Below are 25875 nucleotides of genomic sequence, written 5' to 3' on the forward strand. Positions count from 1 at the left end.
CCAAAGGAATAGGAAAGGACTGGCACAACACAAATATTGGTGGCTTTGACCTTGTTTCGAGCATTTAGCTCTGAATTCCAGATTTTCTTTAAACACTATTTATACTCGGCCCGAAGTTTTTCTTGAATTTGGGCATTCTGGAGCTTGTCTAGAACTTGCATTCCAAGATAGGTGTAGGCCTGAGCTTCCACAAGATGCTCAATAACTCCTCCCTCCTGTAACTTAATCGAATCCATCATTAATAACCTTGCCACGTTTCACATGAAGAGTATTACATTTGCCGAGACCAAATGTCATGCCAATATCATTAGAAAAGGAATCGAGAAGGAGAACCTGTTCTTTCAAATTGGCATCTCCTCTGGCAAGGAGCTCGATGTCATCCCTCCTTGCAGGAAGCAAATGTATTGTAAGTTCCCATGGCCCCTAGTATGGTGATCTACCTTCAGTTGTTGGCAATATGTGGTATGTTTTTATATTGTATTGTCTTCTGAAATTAAGCTGTTTTAGATTTACATACTAGTTTTATATTCATATCTGTGATGTTCTTGTTGGTTTTACTGTCCCTCGTGTACAGGTTTTTTAATACATTTACCTATGTGTATTCTAGAATTATTACTTGTTTTTATTCACGATATGGCTGAAATATTGCCGATGTGACTTTAAATTTTAACTCATTCACTCACTCGATGTCATCCATGTATTATTATATTAAAACAAACATATTTGAAGGAGAATCTGGAGAGTCTGACTGTTTCTGCGGTCGGTATGCCATGACAGGACGATGTGAAATGAACGCCAACATCCGGGAAATTATCTGCCCTTACACCTGCTCCCTCAGAGCCAGTGAGTAGCCTTCGGTTTCCCTTAATTGAGATCTTGCAACATACATTGTAGATTATGCAGGTGTATATTATACTAGTTAAATTATATCCCCAGTAAATCTGTATGGCGAAACTTGCCCTTTTTTGTTTATTGACTCTTTGTATGCAGTACATTTCCAGTTTGTTATATTGTACAACAGAGGACACTGGTTCAGCGGTTTTGGGCTTCAAATGCAATATCAGTGCCCCAAAACGTTTCTAAACCAGGGAGTGAAATGTTGCATAGTGTCTCGAACATTAAACTCAGTCAATGCCAACCTATCCCTCACACATACTTTACTCTCATCATACTCATAATCATACGATGGGGTTCTGGGATACACCATTGAGGGGCAATTTGGAAGAAATTGCCATACCTGATCTCATCACACCCTACACCTTTATTCGCACAGAAATATGACTTGCTAGACTCCATGCTCCTCTATACTCCTTTCTCACGCGTCGGCCATTACTTGCGAAAACGAAGCTCGGTATACACAATGTTTACTGGTATTTCCGCCCCGTGGATCCATCGTCTGCTAGAGAAATGTCATCTTACGGCACGTCACTGCCACAGTGGACAAGAAGTCTGAAATCTCTACCAGCTGTCGAATATTCCGACATTGAAGCATGGACGACGAACTGCTGCATTCCAACAGCTATCCACAAGAAAGCTTACAGCAATTTTGTTGAATCTTACATTCACGATGTTGAAGGTAAACACTGTGAGAGAATTTTTGACATTTCATGTTTGGTGTACTCGTAACAATAGTAATATGCCTGTTTGAAGTGCAAGTACCGTGTTTTTTTTCATCATTTCTGCGAAACCGATGTGGAATATTACATATTGATTATACATAAGGATATACTTTGAAAGGCCTAATTATGATAAACAATATTTACATGGATAAATGCAGTTCAAATTATTATGTCAGATTCAATTCATGTGACAACAGCTTGATGACATATCACCTTTCATTTTTCTTATATATTGTTAAATATCCCGAATATATACATTTAATGAAACATCTTCTTTACAGGAAATTATCATAATTTGTGATTTTTCATGAAACACATCATTTATCTTAGAGCCATGGTAAGAGTGATATGAGAGGTAGCCCACTACATATATACATGTATTATACTGAACCAAATTTGTTATGTTCCCTCGACAGGGCAGGTAGCCCGGCATGCGGAAGCCATGCTCAGTTTTTTTATTGATGATGGTACAAAAAATTAATTAAACTCTCTGAACAGTTATGTTCCATCAACTGAGCAGGTAACCAGGCACGCGGAAGCTATGCTCAATTTTTTCATTTATCATATAAAATATCTACACTTAAATACCTAAACCGAACAATCAGTTTTACTCAGGCTGTGGTAAATTCATCAAGATGTTAAGATGATTATCCAGTGATTCAAAAAGCTATGTAATTTTCACTTGACAAATTTTTTTTTTAGATTTATTAACCAACTCTCTTTATTAATTGCAGTGCGGACAGCATGTGATGGAAGCTTCATTAGAGCCAAGTGTTTGAAATCAATGAAGAAGAATGATTTCCCTCATACACTGAATATTAAGATTACCCAGCATGAAGATTGTGATGGTATTACTATTAGTAACTGTTCATGTTCATGTAAGGCTGGTGCAGGGGACTGCAACCACATACATGGTTTGTTATATCTTCTTCACCATTACACAATATGTCCGGATTCACGACTCTCCCCTCAATAATCAGCAAAACATCTTTACATCAAGCCTGGCATGTTCCAAGAACTAAAGGAATTGTGCCGAAGAAAATAAGTGACATAAAGATAAAAAAAGTTAAATTTCCAACATCAAAACCAGCCAACGTGAGAAGAATTCAAGCAGTACATTCCACATTTTATAATCCTATAATGTCACAATTACCATGTCAAGAATTTACTTCAACACTTTCTCAAAATTTGGAAAATGTGAACTCATCAGCTCAAATTAGATCATGTTTACCATCTGCAGAGATACAAATGGTTGACAGTGAACTTGGTCCAGTTCCTAAGGGATGTTTTCTGTAATACCAACCTCCTGTAGAAATTAACATGGAATCTGACATTATTTCCAATCATCCACACATTAAGGATGCTCCTACGTTCACATTGCCAGATGTTGTATGAAATATATCAACAGTTTTGACACATGGTCAGCAAGATGTTTTTGATGGATTGAACATTTCAAAGGAAGATTCAGTTGAAATAGAAGTTGGAATCTGACAGTGACATGTGGCATGATTTGCACTCAGATAAATTGACATCTTCAAATTTCAAACCTGTTTATTCCAGAAAAGGTGACTTTCACAAGCTTACTGACAGACTTTGTCCGAAGAAAGTGTCAAACGAAGAGGAAAAATATTGTGACAGATGCTATGAAGTATGGAATTGAACAAGAGCAAACTGCAGCAAAGTGTAATGCTGAAAGGACTAACAATAATGTTTTCAAATGTGGTTTTGTTATAAATCCAAGTTGCCCCAATTTAGGCACATCACCAGACCGTAGAGTCTATGATCCGACATCCCATCCAACATTTGGTTTGCTTGAAATAAAATGTCCATCAAGTGTTGACTCTATCACAGAACTGAAGTACTTACATCTGGTGAATGGAGTGTACAAACTCAGATTATCAGACAAATATTACTGTCAAGTCATGGGACAGATGGCACTAACTGGTTCTAAGTGGTGTGACTTTTTTGTCATGTTTAAAAGTGACTTTCATCTGAGAGAATGTGGGAAATGGGAAGATATCAAAATAACATTAGACATTTTCTACTTCAGTCATTACCTGCCACATCTTTGCAATTGTAAGTGATCTTGTGTGTGTCTATCTACAGATGACATGAATACAGACCAGAGTTGGCATTTTATCAATAATTTTATTGTTTACATGACATGTATCTCCTCTCCATGGGATTTGAAATCATCAAAATATATGACTATTGAAAACGATAAAAGAAAATATTAAAGAAAGTGCAGTATTTAAAAACAAATGTTTCAAGTTTATTCAATGCTGTTCATGGGTTTGCAGTGAAAAATGTGTTGTGATGAGAAAGTGTTTCATAAGCACAACACTGGTTTAACAAGTACAAAAAGGACAAAGTATGCATAATATACTGAGTCAAAAATATACTTCACAAAATGTAATTTGAAAAGTAATGAATAATTTTACTCTGATGATACATCTATGTATCCGAAATGGGATCCCTATCTTTAGACTCTAGAAAAACGTTAGCAAAACCCACTCAAACTCATCCATTCGTCGTGCAAATGATGTTAGTGCCAAATCAGGTTTTGCACGTGCAGTCGATCACATGATCTTCGCATCGAAGTTTTCCTCATATGCACGTGTTTGCATTGGCCTCAAGAATTGAAAAAACACTTTTAAACCACATTTCTAACGGTACTTGAAATGCCACGATTGTCAAATGTGCAACGTGAACGTGCCGTTGGCATGTTGCAAGCGGGAAGATCAGTTATTGACGTCGCAAGAGCAATGGGATGCAGCTGTCGTACTGTGTATGACTTGTGAGGTCGTCTACAACAAACTGACACCACTTCTGATCTCCCAAGGTCGGGTCGTCCACGTGTGACGTCACGAGCAGAAGACCGTCAAATCGTCCTACGTCACAGATTTCTGCTGGCTACACGAACCAGGGCTGAGATGTTTAGAGGTCGACTGTCCTCACAGACCATTCGAAATCGGTTGCGGGCTGCCAATCTCCATTCTCGACGTCCATATCGTGGGCCAATATTGACGCCGTTTCCTCAACGTCAACGTCTGCTGTGGGCCAAACGTCACCTCCGGTGGACCCAGAGACTGGAATCGAGTCGTCTTTAGCGATGAATCCAGGTTTACCCTCAGATTCGCGGACGGCAGGCATAGAGTCTGGAGACGACGTCGTGAACGGTATGCCCACTGTTGTGTACAGGAAGTCGACAGATTCGGGGCGGAAGTTGCATGGTGTGGGGTGCTTTCTGTGGGAACAACCGTTCCCGACTTCTGGTCATCCGTGGAAACCTCACAGCTGCTGCTTACCGCGACCAGGTGCTCACCCCTGAACTCGTTCCTTTCATTCCGGCTCATAGCCCAGGTCTACAGTTCCAGCATGATAATGCTCGGCCGCATACCTTGATGTTGCCACGAAATTTCCTTCAAAACGCTGGAATCAACGTCATGGACTGGCCATCGAGGTCCCCTGGCCTTAATCCAATAGAGCACGTTTGGGATGCACTTGGGAGAAGGCTTCGTGGTCTTAGGAACCAACCTCAGAATTTGCAGGAAATTGGCGCTGCCTTGCAAGAGCAATGGCGGAGAATCCCCAACCACGTGTTCACAAGCATCAGGCAGTCGATGAGGAGACGGTGTTTGGCAGTGGTGAATGCGCGGGGCGGCCATACACGATATTCATCTGAGAAATTTCGCATTTTTATTCTTGTGACTTGACATTCTGTATACCCATCTTTGGAACGGCGGTGTAGCCTAATGGAACTGATTATGGCACTGTCAGTGTATCGAGTACATCACACAGATCTCAGCAATGAAATAATAACAATTTAACCATCTTACCATCTCTTGTTCTTTTATAGTGCCCTGAAGAAAGAATGTGAAGTTTCTTTTTGACTCAGTGTATTATTGTCATTACTATATTCCTTATATTCAGTGAATACATTATTCATTATAATATAAAAGTATTAATATTGTGAGAAATATGTCATACAATGGTGCATAATTATGCTTCACATTACAAAAAAGAAAGTTTGTTATGATTATATTGCTGCAGGATATCTCAAGTATTGATTCTTATAAACTCATTTATGTACTATGATAAGTACAAATTCTTAATGATTCATAGGCCAACAGGGTAGGTGTTTGTGCCGATGAAACTGCACTGGGGCCTATGTTCTGACTTAAATTAAATTTCTACCATTGAAATTGTCGTTGATTGGTGCAGTTTCCCCTCAATGGTGAAATTAGTGTTCAAGTCAGAAATGGATGTTTCTAATTTGCTCCTTATTTTCATTATTAATCATTATACTTCATGTAGTGTAGTTCCTTTTTCTGACGGTGCAATAGTGGTGTAACGATTAATTGTTATAGATGTTTGCAGTCAACTATGCAAAACGTGTGCATTGATACAAAACACATTTAGGCAATATATCAGGATATTTATATCATGAGGGTCCACGATACATCGATGTATTGCCACAAGAAATGATGTATACCGATACTACTTAAAGTTACAAGGAGTATTGCATTAGGAATAGGAACGGAGTCTCTTTGAAATTCTTCTTTGTTTGTATCTGTTACATGAACAAGGAGTAACTTGGTGTAGAAGTGAAAAATGTGAACATTTTTCAAACTCTGTGAACTGTAGGATACTTGTCTTCAAAAAACAGAAATAGGTTTTAGTTGTTTGACAGATAACACCATTTACTGACAGCTATGAATGATGTCTTAGCTTTGTTACGAAAAATAACAAAGATAAGTCAAAGATAAAATTTAGACAGCAGACTTAAGAGTTTTTTTTCAGTGATTCTGAATTCTCACATAAATTACATTGCATCATTTATGAAAGAATGGTAGAAACATGGCCCTTCATCGCGTCTGATACTTATTATTCAGCGTTTGCGTAGGTTTTGATCCTTTGGGATATTATGGAATGACAGGTTGCTTCCAGACGGACAGCGGGAGTCGTTACTGCAGGTCGGCACACAGCAGTGTTGCGCCATTTCTGTTTGAATACCGGGCCTCGTTGTAAAGATTTTAGCGGGTTGCGTGATAAAGCCCTATATCACGGGCCAGACACGGTGGGTGTTGTTGTTTAAACGTCGCGTGGACGACGACTATACACAATCCATTGACATGTTGCACATCGACGTGAAGCTGGTTCCCAGGGCCAACTGGTGGTATCATCAGAAGTGACCTGCCTTTAACGGGTTCGAAGCCGAGGCGCTTTTAAGCCCGATTTGACCCGATTTACGGCCGTATTTCACGCTGCAGATGCTTGTTATGTTTCGTACATCGACCACAGGGTTTTGTCGTTACTATGACTCGGAAGCCCCGGGTCTTAGCTTTCACGTCATGTGCGACACGTGCGATTGTCGTCACGTTTTCCCACCCTTAAAGCCCCCCGAATCTAAGCCCCGTGCGTGTGACGGGAGCCAAAACAGCTCAGATTTCATATCAAATGGGGTTTGATCTCTGCATCCCGCTTGCACTAATCGTCTCGCACCCGGAGAAAGAAACATAAGCACGCATATCATATATGAAAATGTTGCCACGTGCACAAGGCACCTGGGATCGTCACGGGGTGGACGTGGGGCACCTGGTTGGACGTCCACGTCCATTGGGCCATCTGATATAGACATGTCTTTTTACCGAGAAAAGAGCCTTCCTCTGCGATCATCTTTTATACGTCGCGTGGACGACAAAAATACACAACCCATTGACATGTTGCACATCGACGTGAAGCTGGTTCCCAGGGCCAACTGGTGGTATCATCAGAAGTGACCTGTCTTTAACGGGTTCGAAGCCGGGGCGCTTTTAAGCCCGATTTGACCCGATTTACGGCCGTATTTCACGCTGCAGATGCTTGTCATGTTTCGTACATCGACCACAGGGTTTTGTCGTTACTATGGCTCGGAAGCCCCGGGTCTTAGCTTTCACGTCATGTGCGACACGTGCGATTGTCGTCACGTTTTCCCACCCTTAAAGCCCCCCGAAGCTAAGCCCCGTGCGTGTGACGGGAGCCAAAACAGCTCAGATTTCATATCAAATGGGGTTTGATCTCTGCATCCCGCTTGCACTAATCGTCTCGCACCCGGAGAAAGAAACATATGCACGCATATCATATATGAAAATGTTGCCACGTGCACAAGGCACCTGGGATCGTCACGGGGTGGACGTGGGGCACCTGGTTGGACGTCCACGTCCATTGGGCCATCTGATACAGACATGTCTTTTACCAAGAAAAGAGCCCTGCTCTCCGATCATCTTTATACGTCGCGTGGACGACAAATATACACAACCCATTGACATGTTGCACATCGACGTGAAGCTGGTTCCCAGGGCCAACTGGTGGTATCATCAGAAGTGACCTGCCTTTAACGGGTTCGAAGCCGAGGCGCTTTTAAGCCCGATTTGACCCGATTTACGGCCGTATTTCACGCTGCAGATGCTTGTTATGTTTCGTACATCGACCACAGGGTTTTGTCGTTACTATGGATCGAAAGCCCCGGGTCTTAGCTTTCACGTCATGTGCGACACGTGCGGGTGTCGTCACGTTTTCCCACCCTTAAAGCCCCCCGAAGCTAAGCCCCGTGCGTGTGACGGGAGCCAAAACAGCTCAGATTTCATATCAAATGGGGTTTGATCTCTGCATCCCGCTTGCACTAATCGTCTCACACCGGAGAAAGAAACATATGCACGCATATCATATATGAAAATGTTGCCACGTGCACAAGGCACCTGGGATCGTCACGGGGTCAACGTGGGGCACCTGGTTGGACGTCCACGTCCATTGGGCCATCTGATATAGACATGTCTTTTTACCGAGAAAAGAGCCTTGCTCTGCGATCATCTTTTATACGTCGCGTGGACGACAAAAATACACAACCCATTGACATGTTGCACATCGACGTGAAGCTGGTTCCCAGGGCCAACTGGTGGTATCATCAGAAGTGACCTGTCTTTAACGGGTTCGAAGCCGGGGTGCTTTTAAGCCCGATTTGACCCGATTTACGGCCGTATTTCACGCTGCAGATGCTTGTTATGTTTCGTACATCGACCACAGGGTTTTGTCGTTACTATGACTCGGAAGCCCCGGGTCTTAGCTTTCACGTCATGTGCGACACGTGCGATTGTCGTCACGTTTTCCCACCCTTAAAGCCCCCCGAAGCTAAGCCCCGTGCGTGTGACGGGAGCCAAAACAGCTCAGATTTCATATCAAATGGGGTTTGATCTCTGCATCCCGCTTGCACTAATCGTCTCGCACCCGGAGAAAGAAACATATGCACGCATATCATATATGAAAATGTTGCCACGTGCACAAGGCACCTGGGATCGTCACGGGGTGGACGTGGGGCACCTGGTTGGACGTCCACGTCCATTGGGCCATCTGATACAGACATGTCTTTTTACCAAGAAAAGAGCCCTGCTCTGCGATCATCTTTTATACGTCGCGTGGACGACAAATATACACAACCCATTGACATGTTGCACATCGACGTGAAGCTGGTTCCCAGGGCCAACTGGTGGTATCATCAGAAGTGACCTGTCTTTAACGGGTTCGAAGCCGAGGCGCTCTTAAGCCCGATTTGACCCGATTTACGGCCGTATTTCACGCTGCAGATGCTTGTCATGTTTCGTACATCGACCACAGGGTTTTGTCGTTACTATGGATCGAAAGCCCCGGGTCTTAGCTTTCACGTCATGTGCGACACGTGCGGATGTCGTCACGTTTTCCCACCCTTAAAGCCATCCCAAGCTAAGCCCCGTGCGCTCAGATTTGACTGATCTGTGCGTCCCGTTTGCACTGATCGTCTCACACGCGGAACCCTTTTGCCACTGCTGTATATCAACACAATGGGCCGAAACGACAATTATAGAGTTTGGGAATTACGATAAAATGATGATCTACCGGACAGGGCATGTGCGTAAACGTACCTACACATACACTTACGAATGGAAAGCCAGAACTGGGCATTGGCTTTTGACGTCAAGTGGACGCCATCCTTGCCTAACAGTGCAGGTCCCATCCTCATGTGCTGGCTGTGGTCCCAAAAGGTGGCATCCAGACGGCGTCGCAACATCCTCTTCAAGCGCCGATTCGTCTCCTCCGCCTTCCGCTTGTAGGCAGAGACCGTCATGTTCCTTGGTTTTACCCTCGGGAACAGACTTCCTATCACTGCTCTGGAGCCCGGCCGTTTCCACCGAAGGTAGTCCAGAAGATCCAGCAAGTCCTCAACCAGGTTCTGAGGATCAGTTGACGCCGACACGTCGTTCTCTCCCACTTGAAAGAAAACAATGCCCTGGAAACCTGCATCAAGGGCATCCACCACTGCTTTCATCCGGCGACAGTCGCCCCTCCTATCCCACGCACGGAAGTGATGATGCCACGTGGAGGGGGACAGACTTGATCAAGTCGCCGCACGAAGCTATGTCCCAGGATGGCAAAGTGGACGGGCTTTGAAACAGGACCTTTAAAAAGTGTGTAGGCCATGGCTTGAATGAAGTCTTCAACAATGTGTTGTGTCAAACAATGTTAGCACAAGTGCCGTGATGCTTGTATCTGACTGCTAGGTATATATAGCCCAAGCGATTGAAAAGTGTTTGTATTAAGCTCTGCATTGAGGTCACAGAGTCAATCAATCATTCATGGATTAAGGCCGGTTGGTAGCTTAAACCTGACACGACTCACTCATCCCATTCACATATGCGATTAAACAACCGATCAACGATTGGCGCTTTCAGTCGTAATTCCCGCCACTTGGTTGGCTTCCATGTCTCACTCAGAAACTCTCGGATTAGGCATTACAATCAAAACATCAGAGCAGAGCCTGTGTGCCCCACCACAACAAGTGCCTCTGCAAACGTGACGCCAATCAAGGCTCATTTGAAGACAATGAGGTGAGTAAGAACTCACTAGGAAGCTACTTTAGGAATGTAATTGTGTGAAGGTGACCTTTAGTAACCAACAATAAGAATTAAATATCACAAAAAACGTGTCTCCGTTTTCTCTTCACATGGAAATAAAGACAATACCAAGGCTAAACGCAGCAAAGAAATCGTTTTATTCATCCTTCCAGACAACATCAAACCAAGTGCAAACATAGCAAAAATTCAGTTCGCCATCACACCAGGTGGAATTAAAGACAATACCACGGCTAAGCGCAGCAATGAAAAACCAGACAACATCAAACCAAGTGCAAACACAGCAAAAATTCAGTTCGCCATCACACCAGGTGGAATTGAAGACAATACCACGGCTAAGCGCAGCAATGAAAAACGTTTTATTCATCCTTCCAGACAACATCAAACCAAGTGCAAACATAGCAAATTTTCAGTTCGCCATCACACCAGGTGGAATTGAAGACAAATATCCGGGCTAGTTCGTAGACATTTATGTTTTTTTTTTAAGTTTATGTCGGTTTTAGGCTAGCGTTTTAGATGACTTATTGCCTTTTCACGCTAGTTTTATGTTACATCGGTTTGTGGTTAGTGTTAGTTTAGAGCGAGACAGTGTTAACTTGTACTTTCATGACGAAGCATTTGTGCATCACAGTCATATACCCAGATGGATAACCATAGCTCACGCATTCAATACTCTAACAATTGCATAATGGACAGATGATTCAAACATGTCAGCACAAATATATAATACGAAACATTAAACCTGGAAAGATACAACTTTGATTTCAAAGTCCGATTGCTGTGATGGCGCGAGTTGAGTCTACGCAGGAAGGTCGTCGTGGTAGATCAGATCTCTGTGAATTCTTCAGGTACTGTTGACAATGGCAGTGGAGCTGCTACACGTGATGAACAATACATACTACAATTTACATCAACATGCATAACAAACGTCAGAAAACGTCAATGTCCGTCTGGCGTGTAATGCCATTGCGCCTACCCATCAATTGGGTGACTCGCATACATAGCTGTAGACACTACAGCAAAATACCTCTCTTTCCCATATGCCACACCTTAGGGAATTGCAAAGATTTGACACGGCAAATCATGCACAGTTACCACCAAATCGCCTCTGAGCGCCTGCCGGGACTCGAACTGGTTTGCCTGCGCCAGCTACCGTTCCGCCGCTAATGCCTCTCCTCTAAGGGTCGCCCCTTCACTCCCATGCAACACCATCATTTCGTCCTGCTTCCAGGAGAAATCAACCACCGTTTGCGCTTGCTTACTGCCAAGTCGCCTCTGAGCGCCTGCCGGGATCGAACTGGTTTGCCTGCGCCAGCTACCGTTCCGCCGCTAATGCCTCTCCTCTAAGGGTCGCCCCTTCACTCCCATGCAACACCATCATTTGTCTTGCTTCCAGGAGAAATCAACCACCGTTTGCGCTTTTGCTTACTGCCAAGTCGCCTCTGAGCGCCTGCCGGGACTCGAACTGGTTTGCCTGCGCTAGCTACCGTTCCGCCGCTAATTCCTCTCCTCTAAAAGGGTCGCCCCTTCACTCCCATGCAACACCATCATTTCGTCCTGCTTCCAGGAGAAATCAACCACCGTTTGCGCTTGCTTACTGTCAAGTCGCCTCTGAGCCCCTGTCGGGACTCAATGTGTTTCAGTTCTGCTACACCGTGGCCGCATCGAGCATCTTCGGGAGAACCAATGACGAATAGCATGAGCAACGTCGCGCGCCGTTACACAAGCTAAACACCAAGGCAACGAAAAGCTTGATCATGGTGGAGGTCGGAATTATCCCGCTTATGCACTACCTCGGGTCCCCCATCTTTCCGACCTCCGTCGGCAGACGTGGACGGCAGCGTCACAATTTTCACATCGCCGTGCCCGTCGCATCGTCTTGCCCGGGAACATAGGCAAATTTCTGAGCCAGTGGCCAACCTGGCTCTTGTCCCCTATATAAAGAATACCCCGTAAATACGTTGGATAGTTAGACTTTCGCCTGAGAGTACTATGCATTTTAAAAGTTAATAAATACTTTATTTGAAGGGTTGACAAACGCCCTTTGCATGCACCTCCGCCATTGAATGGGATTTCTGGCAATATAAGCCAATTTGATTTCTGTCTTTGGACAGAAAAGTTATATAGGATTTCCTGCGGAAATATAGCAAAACATGACGATTTTACAAACAAATTGTTCAATATATAGTTTATTTTCAGGATAGATCCAATCTGTGTTCACCACCGTCACCGACGTCAAAAGAGCTTTCTAATGATACCAATACAGGTTTGTTGCAGATAGGTATAACGGAGTTAGAAGCAAACAAAGACGCGATAAGGCAAAGACTGAACAAGGGCGCATTTGAAAGGCCGACCACACAAGAAGCGGCGGTATAGTGAGTGAGTTAATATTTAACGTCACATCGGCAATATTTCAGCCATATAGTGACGAGATGTTTTATATAAATAATAAATTAAAGTTGCTAAAGAATCAGTCAGCGAAGGACTGTAAAATAACTAGAGTATCACAGATGGAGTCTAAAACTAGCATGAACATGTAAAACTATTTTATTTATGAAGACAATACAATCTAAAACGGGCTATAGATCGCCAACAACTGAAGGTAGATCACCATACTAGGAACCATGGGGACTTACATTACTTTTGCTACCTGCATGGACCCTAGTTGGATTTACACCATCCCTTCAGCCATTGGCGACAGAAGAGAAATCTAGCCATAAATTAAAAACACACTTATTCTACGATTAAAAACCTGGTACACTTAAATTGACATTGAAAGTTTTGGGACTTACGTACCCCCTCAGGAGGACAATAATTTTACGCTACGTCAACCCCCTTTGAGGGTACAGCCACTAACAATCTCAGTTACTAATATAAACTACCAATAATAAAATATTTAACTATTTACAAATCAGTCAACAAATCTAATTTTTTTAAAAATGCAAGAATTAAATGAGAACTGACATTATTAAAAAGATCCTTCAGTGTTTTGGATGTGAAATAGATATCCCTTGTGATGGAATATTCAATGCAGTCAAGCAAGACATGCTTGACCGTGATCCTTTCATCACAAGGGATACAAAACGGAGGATCTTCGCCTTTCAATAAATATTCATGAGTATATCTGGTATGGCCAATGCGACATCGTCGCATAATGACCTCCTCAAATCTGGACTGACAACCCAAGTAGGTGTAACCAATGTAGGGTTTTATTGCATGTAATTTATTAATACCTACTTGGGTGTCCCACTTCTTTTGCATTAGATCGCGGATGTATGTTCTAATGTTGGCTTTATAATCAGAGTATGGGATAAGAAGTGGTGTCACAGATTTGTTGAGTGCTGCCTTAGCAGCAATATCAGCCATCGTGTTCCCAGAAATGCCAACGTGGCTGGGCAACCAACAAAAGACGATGTCGCATTGGCCAGTAGCAAGTTCATTGTACAATTCAATAGTTTCTAATAAAAGTGGATGTTTGCAAGAAAGATTTTTAATAGCCTGAAGACACGAAAGAGAATCGGAAAATATGATATATTGTTTATATTTACGGTGTTTATTAATATATTTAAGAGCTGTTAAGATGGCGTTAGCTTCTGCTGTAAATATAGAGCTGTTATCTGGTATTCTAGAAGATATTGTTCTGATCCAACGACAGTGGCACATGCCACTGCGCCACCATCCTTGGACCCATCTGTAAATAAGGATTTGTATGTAGTATATTTATTTCTTAATTGACTAAATTCTTGTTTATACTGTAATTCATTTGTTTCTGATTTTTAAATGTAGTTAATGTTAAGGTCAACTTGTGGTCGAACCAATTGCCAAGGCGGAGAAGAAAGAAAACGGGAAGGAGCTATATGTTCTAGCTCAATGCCAGCAGCAGAAAGAAAAGGTTTCACTCTTATACCAAGAGGCGGAACAAGGGAAGGCTTCTTGTTATACAGATCTTCATATAGTGGATTAAAGACACAGTTATATGCAGGGTTTGACTCATTGGAATAAAGTTTTGTAATATACTGTAAAGTTAATTTGATACGGCGTTGTGTAAGAGATGGCTCATCAGCCTCGATGTAAAGGCTGTCAACAGGTGATGTTCTAAAGGAACCAAGACATAGTCTTAGACCTTGGTGGTGGACAGAATCTAAAAGTTTTAGATTATTGGTGCAGGCTCCACCATAAACGATGGAGCCATAATCAAGTTTAGAACGGATCAATGATCGATATAGTGAGTGAGTGAGTTAAGATTTTAAGTCACATCGGCAATATTTCAGCCATATCGTGACTAAAGCAAGTTATAAATATATCGATAATTTAAGTGAAATGATAAAATTCTGCCGACGAAGGACAGTAAAATAACTAGGTATCACAGGTATAGATATAAAACTAGTAACAAAAATCTAAAACATTTGAACTATACAAGACGATACAATATAAAAAACAGGCTATTGATCGCCAACAACTGAAGGTAGATCACCATACTAGGGCCCATGGGGACTTACAGTACATTTGCTTCCTGCATGGACCCTAGCTGGATTTACACCATCCCTTCAGCCATTGGCGACAGAAGAGAAACCTAGCCATAAATTAAAAGTACACATATTCTACGATTAAAAACCTGGTACACTTAAATTGACTAAATGTTTTGGGACTTACGTACCCTCTCAGGAGGACAATAATTTTACGCTACTTCAACCCCCTTTGAGGGTACAGCCACGAACAATATCAGTTACTAATTTAAACCACCAATAATAAAATATATATCTATTTACAAATCAGTTAGCAAGTCTAATTTTTTTAAAAAGGCAATAATTAAATGAGAACTTATATGACTAAAAAGATCCTTCATAGTTTTACGTTGAAATAAATATCCCTTGTGATGGAATATTCAACACAGTCAAGCAGGACATGCTTGACTGTGATTCTTTCATCACAAGGGATACAAAACTGGAGGATCCCTCCTTTAATAGGTACTCATGGAGTATATCTAGTGTGGCCAATACGACATCGTCGCATAATGACCTCTTCAAATCTGGACTGACAACCCAAGTAAGTGTAACCGATATAGGGTTTTATTGCATGTAATTTATTGATACCTACTTGGGTGTCCCACTTCTTTTGCATCAGATCACGGATGTAAGATCTTATAGCAGCTTTGTAATCAGAGTATGGGATCAGAAGTGGTGTCACAGATTTGTTGAGTGCTGCCTTAGCAGCAATATCAGCCATTGTGTTCCCAGAAATGCCAACGTGGCTGGGTAACCAACAAAAGACGATGTCGCATTGGCCAGTAGCAAGTGCATTGTACAATTCAACAATTTCTAATAAAAGTGGATGTTTGCAAGAAAGATTTTTAATAGCCTGAAGACACGAAAGAGAATCTGAAAAGATGATATATTGTTTATATTTACGGTGTTTATTAACATATTTAAGAGCTGTTAATATTGCGTTTGGCTTCTGCTGTGAAAATTGAACTGTCATTGGGTAGTCTGGAAGATATTGTTTTGGACTCCAATGACAGTGGCACAAGCCACCGCGCCACCATCCTTGGATCCATCTGTATATAAGGATTTATAGGTATTATATTTATTTCTTAATTGATTAAATTCTTGTTTATACTGTAAATCATTAGTTTCTGATTTTTTAAATGTGGTTAATGTTAAGTCAACTTCTGGCCTCACCAATTGCCAAGGAGGAGAAGAAAGACGAGAAGGAGATATATTCTCCAGCTCAACGCCAGCAGCAGAAAGGAATGGTTTAATTCTGTGCCCAAGAGGCGGAACAAGAGAAGGCTTTTTATATTATACAAATCCTCATAAAGAGGATTGAAGACACAGTTAAATGCAGGATTAGATTCGTTTGAATATAGTTTGGTAATATATTGTAAAGATAATTTAATACGGCGTTGGGAAAGAGAAGGCTCATCTGCCTCAACATAGAGACTATCAACTGGAGAGGTTCTGAATGATCCAAGACAGAGTCGTAGACCTTGGTGGTGAACAGAATCAAGTAGTTTAAGGTTGCTTTTGCAGGCTCCACCATATACGATCGAACTATAATCAAGTTTAGATCGTACCAATGATCGGTATAAGTGAAGGAGCGTAGTTTGATCCCTCCCACTTTGAATTGGAGACAACCTTTAACAAATCGAGTGCCTTCAGGCATTTAGCTTTAAAGGGATTTAATATGTGGCAGGAATGTTAAATGGGAGTCGAAAATTAGGGCCCAAGAATTTGGCCTCCTTTACAACTTTGATGGGAGTGCCATTTAAAGATAGTTCTGGGTCCTTATGAGGCTTATATTTACGGCAGAAATGTATACAATTAGTTTTGGATTTAGAAAATTTTAAAGCCGTTTTCAAGACACCATTTATTTATTTTATTTAAACACAACTGCATTTGCCGTTCAATAGTATGCATATTTTTACCGCGACAAGAAATATTAAAATCATCCACAAAAGTGATCCATCAATTGAATCGTTTAAAACCTTGGATAAACTGTTAATCTTAATGCTAAATAATGTGACAGACAAAATACTTCCTTGTGGAACACCCTGATCCTGATTATAATGGTCAGACAGGGTAGAACCCACTCGGACTTGAGTTTGCCTGTCATTTAAAAAGTTGGATATAAAGTAAGGCAAACGGCCTCGTAATCCAAAGTCATGTAAATCTCTTTAAAATACCATGTTTCCATGTTGTGTCGTATGCTTTTTTCTAAATCGAAAAGATCGACACTGTATGCTGTTTATTAATTATAGCATTTTTTTACAAAAGACTCTAAACGCACTAAATGATCGATGGTACTACGGTTTTTACGGAAACCACATTGGATATTAGTTATAAGGTTATTGGTTTCCAAGTACCAAACAAGTCGATTGTTGATCATACGTTCCATGGTTTTGCAAACGCAGCTAGTCAGTGAAATTGGTCTATAATTAGAGGGATCAGTATGATCACGTCCAGGTTTAGGTATGGGAACAATAATAGCATCCCGCCACGACAAAGGAAAATTTCCAGATGTCCAAATGTCATCAAAAATATGTAAGAGCGTCTCTAAACATGATTCAGGTAAGTGCTTCAGGAGTTGATAATGTATGTTATCAGCTCCAGAAGCAGTATCGTGAGCCTGATCAAGAGCAGTATGAAGCTCATGTATCGAAGAGGTTTCACTGTAGTCTTCCCCATTATCTGAATTGAAATTAAGAGATTTCTTTTCTTGCTGTTTTGATACTTTTGGAATTCAGGTAAATAATTAGATGAGGAAGAATGTTTGGCCAATGTCTCACCAAGCTTATTTGCAATATCTGATTTATCAGTCAATAACTGATTCCCATCTTTGAGATGGTGAATGCTAGACTTAGAGCCCTTACCCTTGATTTTCTGGATCATATTCCACACCCTCTGATATAGGTGTGCGCGAATTGATTTTTGAGACATAGTTTCGCCAAGAGTGGCGTTTAGTTTTGCTTGAAAGTACGTCGTGCTTTTTGCGTTTAAAATTTTAAATTTGTCCAAATTGTGGACCATAGGATGACGACGGAAATAGTGCTCGGCTTTCTTCCGTGACTTCCTAGCTTGTTTTGCAATCAGTGTTAAACCATGGTTTTCGTATGTGTGGGTTTGTAGAGGACTTAGGAATACATTCATCGGCAATTTTATTCAGTTCATCAGAGAATAGTTGGACAGGGTCAGCAACATCTATAAACAGTTCCGGTTTTAGGTTGTTTGATGCAAGTATTTCAAATAAAGGCCAGTTGGCCTTAGTAAAGTTCAATCTGGACATTGGAGGAACATCAGATGGAGTTATGGCTTTTAGAATGGTAGGAAAATGGTCACTTCCACACAGGTCGTTATGGACTGACCATTCAAACTCATTCAGCAGGTTAGAGTCGGTAATAGATAAATCAAGGGAAGAATATGTCCCTGTACCAGGATGTAAATAGGTGTTGGAATTATCATTAAAGATACATACATTGTTATTAGAAATAAAGTCTTCCAACATTTTCCCTTTTGTGTTGGTATGTGTACCTCCCAGAGAGGGTTGTGGCCATTCAAATCACCCATGATGATACAGGGCTTAGGAAGTTGGTCATAAAAGTGCCTGGAGATCAACAAGCTGTACAGAGGAGGAAGGGGAATATAGAGAGAGAGCACAAAGTAAAAACAATGTGCATGGTCACACGAACAGCAACAGCCTGAAGTGTTGTATTCAGAGTAACAGGACTGTGTATTACACCCTGCCTGATTAATATGGAAGATCCTCCAGTGGCTTTTGGCCCAGTAGGAGAAAAGAAGTTGTATGAAGAATATTGTCTTACATCAATTTGATCCGTTTCCTTGAAAAACGTTTCTTGTAGACAAAATGCCGATGGTTTTAAAATCTTGTATAAGTAACTGTATATCATTAAAATTATTATTTAGTCCTCTACAATTCCACTGAATAATGTTATTAGAGCTGCTCATGGAGGTGAAATTGGAGATCGGGAGGGCAGGAGGGTTTATTCCCATGGATTGGGAGGGACGGACTCACGTCCATCTCCAGAGGATCAAATGTATTATGAACCTCTATCTGAGTTGTTGTAGGAGAAGCGATCTCTAAATTTTTGTGCCCTCGCCTTTTTTTGCTTGCTTTTTCTTTACTTGTTAAATGAGTTTTACCGTCTGCATGAGGGTCATTCTCATTTCTTTGCTGTAGTTCACGAGTTTTTCCTGTATGGGTTGAGAGTCTGTCTGAGATGAAGATGTTACTTTCCTCTGAACCGGCTCACTCTGGCATACCTGAGTGAGTTCACTAACCTGAATATGGTCTGTTTTGAGCCAAGAAATAACTGTTTGGCAGGAAACTGAGACAGTAGGAACTTTAGTCACAAGAGCAGGCGAGGAAATTGCAGCTGAATAGGTTTTGTAGACAGGTTCTGGCCAATAGATGGTACCAACTTTTAGCTTCTTGATAAGTGATGTTATTCGTGTGTTTTATCTTCAGGATACTGGTCTCACGGAGGAAAATTGGACATGATTTTGAGGAAGCCATGTGCTGTCCGCCGCAGTTGACACACTTCATGTTGTCTGTACACTCTGAGCTCTCATGAGCACCACCACAGCGGCTATGTTGAAATGCCACGGCAAAATTTGGAACCGTGTCCAAACTTTTGACAGTTGTAACACCTGAGTGGGTTAGGTATATAGACCTCCACACTGATGTTGAAGTAGCCGGCTTTAATAGATTTAGGAAGAACTGAAAGTGAGAAAGTGAAGAGATACGTGTTAGTTTTGGCTGATAGTACCATCATGTTGTTTCTTTGTAAACCGCTTGACAGCAGTCACTCCTTGACTTTTCAATTCAGCAGCGATTTCCTCTTCGCTCATGTCAGTCAAACAACGAGCGCGATCTCTGATAATTCCTCGAGTAGAATTCAGTGTTTTGTGCACCGACACAACAACTTTGGTGTTAACAAACTGTTTTAAGGACAGCAGGTTAACAGACTGTTGCCGCAGTGCACATTCCACTAGGAGTGAACCACCTCGGAGACGCGTGACATTTTTTACATCACCACATATACCTTGAATGCCCTTGGAAATAGCAAAAGGGTTCAATTTTAGAGTGTCCCCATCAGCAGGAGCAATGACAATAAACTTTGGCCAAGAATCTACGACGGTAGGTGATACATCATCATCAGATGACAAAGCCTCAACATGTCGACGTTTGTTTTGTTTTGCGGAACCAGAAGAATTGTTTTGAGACATGATAGTATTAATATGGTTCAGCACCCCTGTTCCCCACCCGCCATCGAGTGTCAACAAAAACGGTGTCACAGGGGAAGCCACACTGCAACACCAGGGCTACAGGGGTGTTATACTCCAGAAATAGAAACATGAAAAGCTGTAGTCACTAAAAGAAGAAATGTCAGGCTGGTTCGGCCCATGGCATTTTCCTTAAAGAAACACAGAAATCAGAGGTCTGTATAACCAGATTGGCCCATGAGCCACCGCCTTCTGGCATAGGACTCTAGGCAGTTTCATAGATACATGCAATTATAGGATTCGATTTAAAGAGCCAAGACCAAATAATATCTTAAATAGATGCAGAAATACTCTCCATGCACAGGGCCTGGCGTGACCAGCCGATTGGTAGAACCGGGCCCATTCTACCACCCGTCTAGGTGAAGTAAGGGTCAAAGTGGTGTGTTGGGCAAAGGAACACTGTTCCTGGCTCCCAGTGCCCTCAACCACCAGAATCCCGTCCTCCACCGACACAGGGGCGCAACCCACGGCAAACAGGTTGGTGGACCAAATATGCCCCGGGTCCACAACGGGGGTTGAAGGGCTCTTAGCGTGACCCAGCACCACCACGAGGAGGTGGCCCTTCACGGGTGCCCAATGATCGATATAATTGTAGGAGGGTAGCTTGATCCCTCCCCACTTAGAATTGGAAACGACTTTCAACAAGTCAAAGTGCCTTCAAGCATTTAGTTTTTAGTGACTTGATATGGGGAAGAAAAGTTAGATGCGAGTCAAAATTAAACCCAAGAACTTGGCCTCCTTTACAACTTTGATGGGAGTGCCATTGAGAAACAGTTCCGGTCTTTATGCGGTTTATATTTTCTACAAAAATGTATACAATTAGTTTTGGATTTAGAAAATTTAAAACCGTTTTCAAGACACCATTTATGTATTTTATTTAAACACAGCTGCATTTGCCGTTCGATAGTATGCATATTCTTACCGCGACAAGAAATATTAAAATCATCCACAAAAGTGATCCATCAATTGAATCGTTTAAAACCTTTGATAAACTGTTAATCTTGATGCTAAACAGTGTTACAGACAAAATACTGCCTTGCGGGACTCCTGATCCTGATTATAATGGTCAGACAGGGTTGAACCCACTCGGACTTGGAATTGCCTGTTATTTAAAAGTTGGATATAAAGTGAGGCAAACGGCCTCGTAATCCAAAGTCATGTAAATCTTTTAAAATCCCATGTTTCCATGTTGTGTCGTATGCTTTTCTAAAATCGAAAAAGATCGACACTGCATGTTGTTTATTAATTATGGCATTTTTCACAAAAGATTCTAAGCGCACCAAATGATCGATGGTACTACGGTTTTACGGAAACCACATTGTATATTAGTTATAAGGTTATTGGTTTCCAAGTACCAAACAAGTCGATTATTTATCATGCGTTCCATGGTCTTGCAAACACAGCTAGTTAATGAAATTGGCCTATAATTGGAAGGATCAGTATGATCACGTCCAGGTTTAGGGATGGGCACAATTATAGCATCGCGCCACGACGAAGGAAATTGTCCAGATGTCCAAATGACATCAAAATAGATAAGAGCGTCTCTAAACATGATTCAGGTAAGTGTTTCAGGAGTTGATAATGTATACCATCGGCTCCTGAAGCAGTATCGTGAGCTTGGTCAAGAGCAGTATGAAGCTCATGTATCGAAAAGGTTTCATTGTAGTCTTCCCCATTGTCTGAATTGAAATTAATAGATTTCTTTTCCTGCTGTCTTTGATATTTCTGGAATTCAGGTACATAGTTTGATGAAGAAGAATGTTTGGCCAAAGTTTCTCCAAGTTTATTTGCTATGTCAGATTTATCAGTTAATAATTCATCTCCATTTTTTAGATGCTTAATGCTAGATTTAGAGCCCTTACCTTTTATTTTCTGAATCATGTTCCAAACCTTTGATATTGGCGTGCGCGAATTGATGTTTGAGACATAGTTTCGCCAAGATTGGCGTTTATTTTGTTTATAAGTACGCCGTGCTTTGGCGTTTAAAATTCTAAATTTGTTTAAATTGTGGACCATAGGATGGCGACGGAAATAATGTTCAGCTTTCTTCCGTGCCTTGCGAAATTGTTTGCATTCAGCGTTAAACCATGGTTTACGTACATGAGGAACTGCAGAGGATTTGGGGATACACTTGTCAGCTATGTGTCTGAGCTCATCTGAAAAACATTTGATGGCATCCGGAAGATCATGAAAAGTTCAGGTTTGAGTATGTCAGCACAGAAAGTTTCATATAAAGGCCAGTTAGCCTTCTTAAAGTTCCATCTTGATGATGGAGGAGGAACATCAGATGGATTCACTGGTTTGAGAATTGTTGGGAAATGGTCACTTCCACACAGGTCGTCGTGGACTGACCACTCGAATTCACTCAATAAGTCTGAGGTAGTAATCGATAAAATCAAGAGCTGAATAAGTTCCTGTGCCAGGATGTAGATATGTGCTAGAACCGTCATTATATATGCATAAATCATTGTCTGAACAAAAGTCTTCTAATAGTTTACCTTTAGCATTAGTTGTTGTACCACCCCAGAGCGGGTTGTGGCCATTTAAATCTCCCATAATGATACAAGGTTTTGGGAGTTGGTCATATAAATTTTGAAGATCAGTCTTCTGAATGACTGAAGATGGTGAGATATACAAAGAACATAATGTGAATGCAACGTGTAAAGTGAGTCGCACTGCAACTGCTTGAAGATTAGAAGTAAGTGTAATAGGGCTATGGATAACATTCTGTTTGACTAGGATTGAAGAACCTCCAGTGGCCCTGTCACCCGGAGGTGAGAAAGAATGATAAGCATTGAAATAACGTAGGTCAAAAGGATCTGTCTGCTTTAAATAAGTCTCCTGCAAACAGAATGCTGACGGCATACAATCCTGGACTAATAACAGTAATTCATTATAATTATGCCGTAGTCCTCTGCAATTCCACTGTACGATGTTGTTCGAATCAACTATCTTTTGGGGGGATTTATTGGGGATCTACCCGCACTGTTTTGGAGGGCGACAAGCTTTGTGCCCTAGAATGGACATTTTCGGACACGTCCATGTCCTCAAGTGATCCATATTTGTTGTAAAGGGTTAATTTTATTTTCAGACCCTTTTGGGGTTCTGCCACTTTGTTTTTTCGAATAATCAGGCTTAGGTTTATTCTTCCCTTGATTAATGTGATGTACATGAGCTTGCGATGGAGACCTTGTGGTAGACTGAGATGATGTACCATGATCATGATCTGGCTCTGGTTGACTGTCGGACCTGTCAGGAAGTGATTCTACTGTTTGAATTGATACTGCAGTGGAGAAATCTGTGGAGAGTGGTGTTCACCCAAAGTCAAATTTGTTTTGGCAGCTTGAAGATGATGTAGTTACTTTAAGTGTTGCCTCAGATGGAGTCCTGGTTTTGGAGGCATACGTTTCTTTTAATTCAGATCTTTGGACAAGCTGTTTGGCTTCGGCAAAACTAATATTTTGAGTGAATTTGATCTTATTGATCTCCATCTGTAGCTTCAAATTGGGCAGTCTTTAGAGAAGAGGAATGGTCTCCAGAACAATTTGTGCATTTCTTATAATTACTTGCACAATCTTCTGTCGTGTGTGTCTTCTCACCACAGTGAGCACACACAACAGACAATGTGCAAGAATTTACACCATGGCCGTATTTCTGGCACTTGAAACATCTCAGTGGATTCGGAATGTACGTATCCACTTTGATTTGACAGTAACCAGCCTTTATGGAAGTAGGAGCAGTTGGATGGAGAATGAAAACAAATAGGTGTTCGTTTGTTGGATCTCATTGTTTTTCGGACAGTGAAACGTTTCACGTAGAAACACACCTTGTTCCTTCATCTCTGATGCAATGTCAATTTCTAGCATATCAACCAAACAGTCGGTCTCGGTCTCTCCACAATACCCTTGCTGGTGTTAAGCGTTCAGTGAGCCGAGACTGATACGGGAATGCCGACAAAGATTTAGTTGACAGAAGGTTGTTTGCCTGATGTCTCTTACTGCATTCAACAAGTAGAGAACCTGTCCGTAAACGTTTGACCTGTTTTACATCACCTGCAATTCCTTGTATGCCTTTTGGAAACAGCAAAGGGTTCAGTTTTAAAGGAGTCTTGTCAACAGTCTCAAGCACTAGAAAACGTGGCCAGTATTCAATAGAAGTGGACGGTCGTTGGTCATTAACCTCAGGATCTGTGTCAAGAGGACGTTTCTTTTTTGGTAATAGGGGTTTCGGTAGCCATGGTTAGTGTTTAAAGGTTCATCATCCGAGCTCCCCACCCACCACGGAGTATCACAAAGGACAATGCTAAAAGCAAGTGGGTCTCCAACTTGCAGCACCAAGGATACTCGGATGATATACTCAAGCAGAAAAACTAAAATAATAATTTTTCCACCGGATTGGCCCCATGAGCCACCGCCTTCTGCGCATAAGACTCTAGGCAAATTACAAAATTGAAGTGACTCATTTTGAATTTAAATATATAATCATGCAGCCAAGACATCTGATAAATTTTGAACAGTTTCCGAAATTTGTGCATCACAATATACATACACAGGGCTTGGCATGACCAGCCGATTGGTTGAACCGGGCCCATCCAACCACCCGTCTAGGTGAAGTCAGGGCCGAAGTGGTGTGTTGGGCAAAGGAACACTGTTCCTGGAACCAGTGCCCTCAACCACCAGAATCCTTCCTCCACCGACACAGGGGCGCAACCCACGGCAAACGGGTTGGTGGACCAAAATATGCCCCGGGTCCACAACGGGGTTGAAGGCGCTTAGCGTGACCCAGCACCCACCACGAGGAGGTGGCCTTTCATGGGTGCCAGCGGCGGTATAAACCGGCGTGCGTAACGTCTCAGCAGAACATCGCACATGTCTGGAGGTTATACGTCGTTAGGAGCGTACTTTCGAGGGCTTTCGACTGCATTAGACATAGTGAAAATCGGACCATGGACATATAAATTATAGCCGAACACTACATCTGCTGATGGCGCAGGTGACACGAACAACACAGACGGCGGCAATTTCAGATGTGTGGAGCACCGTTGCAAAATACTCCACATGTGCATGTGATACATCGTTAGAAGCGCACTGGAAAGGCCTTTCAAATGCGTTGTAGTTATTAAGAATCGTATTATGCATAATGAATTTATATGACAAAAACATCTTCCGCTGATAGGGACATGGAAATTACCATTATATACGGGCATCTAAAGTACATTTGCGCAGCGGCGTAAGTGTGCATGTTTACATCGTTAGAAGCGCAATGGAAAGGCCTTTCAAATGCGTTATAGATATTAAGAATCGTATTATGCATAATGAATTTATGCACAAAACATCTTCCGCCGATAGCACATGGGACCGGGAAATGACCATTATACACGAACAACACTGGTACCTTTGCGCAACTGCACAAATGTGCATGTTATACATCGTTAGAAGCGCACTGGAAAGGCCTTTCAAATGCGTTATAGATATTAAGAATCCAACATTGCATAATGAATTTATGCGGAAAACATCTTCCGCCGATAGCACA

General features: G+C 41.8%; 1 protein-coding gene across 1 annotated transcript in view; it reads left to right on the forward strand.

Annotated features, from left to right (window-relative positions):
• Nucleotides 1-705: 705 nt before the first annotated feature.
• Nucleotides 706-25875, forward strand: part of LOC124273429 — a 32773-nt gene continuing 7603 nt past the window's right edge. Inside the window, exon 1 of the mRNA XM_046708697.1 lies at nt 706-843. Coding sequence (XP_046564653.1) covers nt 771-843 — 73 coding nt within the window. The 5' untranslated portion in view covers nt 706-770. The remainder of the gene's footprint in view (nt 844-25875) is intronic.

The sequence above is a fragment of the Haliotis rubra genome, unplaced genomic scaffold (assembly GCF_003918875.1).
Source record: "Haliotis rubra isolate DU_JTF1 unplaced genomic scaffold, ASM391887v1 Scf180, whole genome shotgun sequence".
In the NCBI taxonomy this organism is placed as follows: Eukaryota; Metazoa; Mollusca; class Gastropoda; order Lepetellida; family Haliotidae; genus Haliotis; species Haliotis rubra.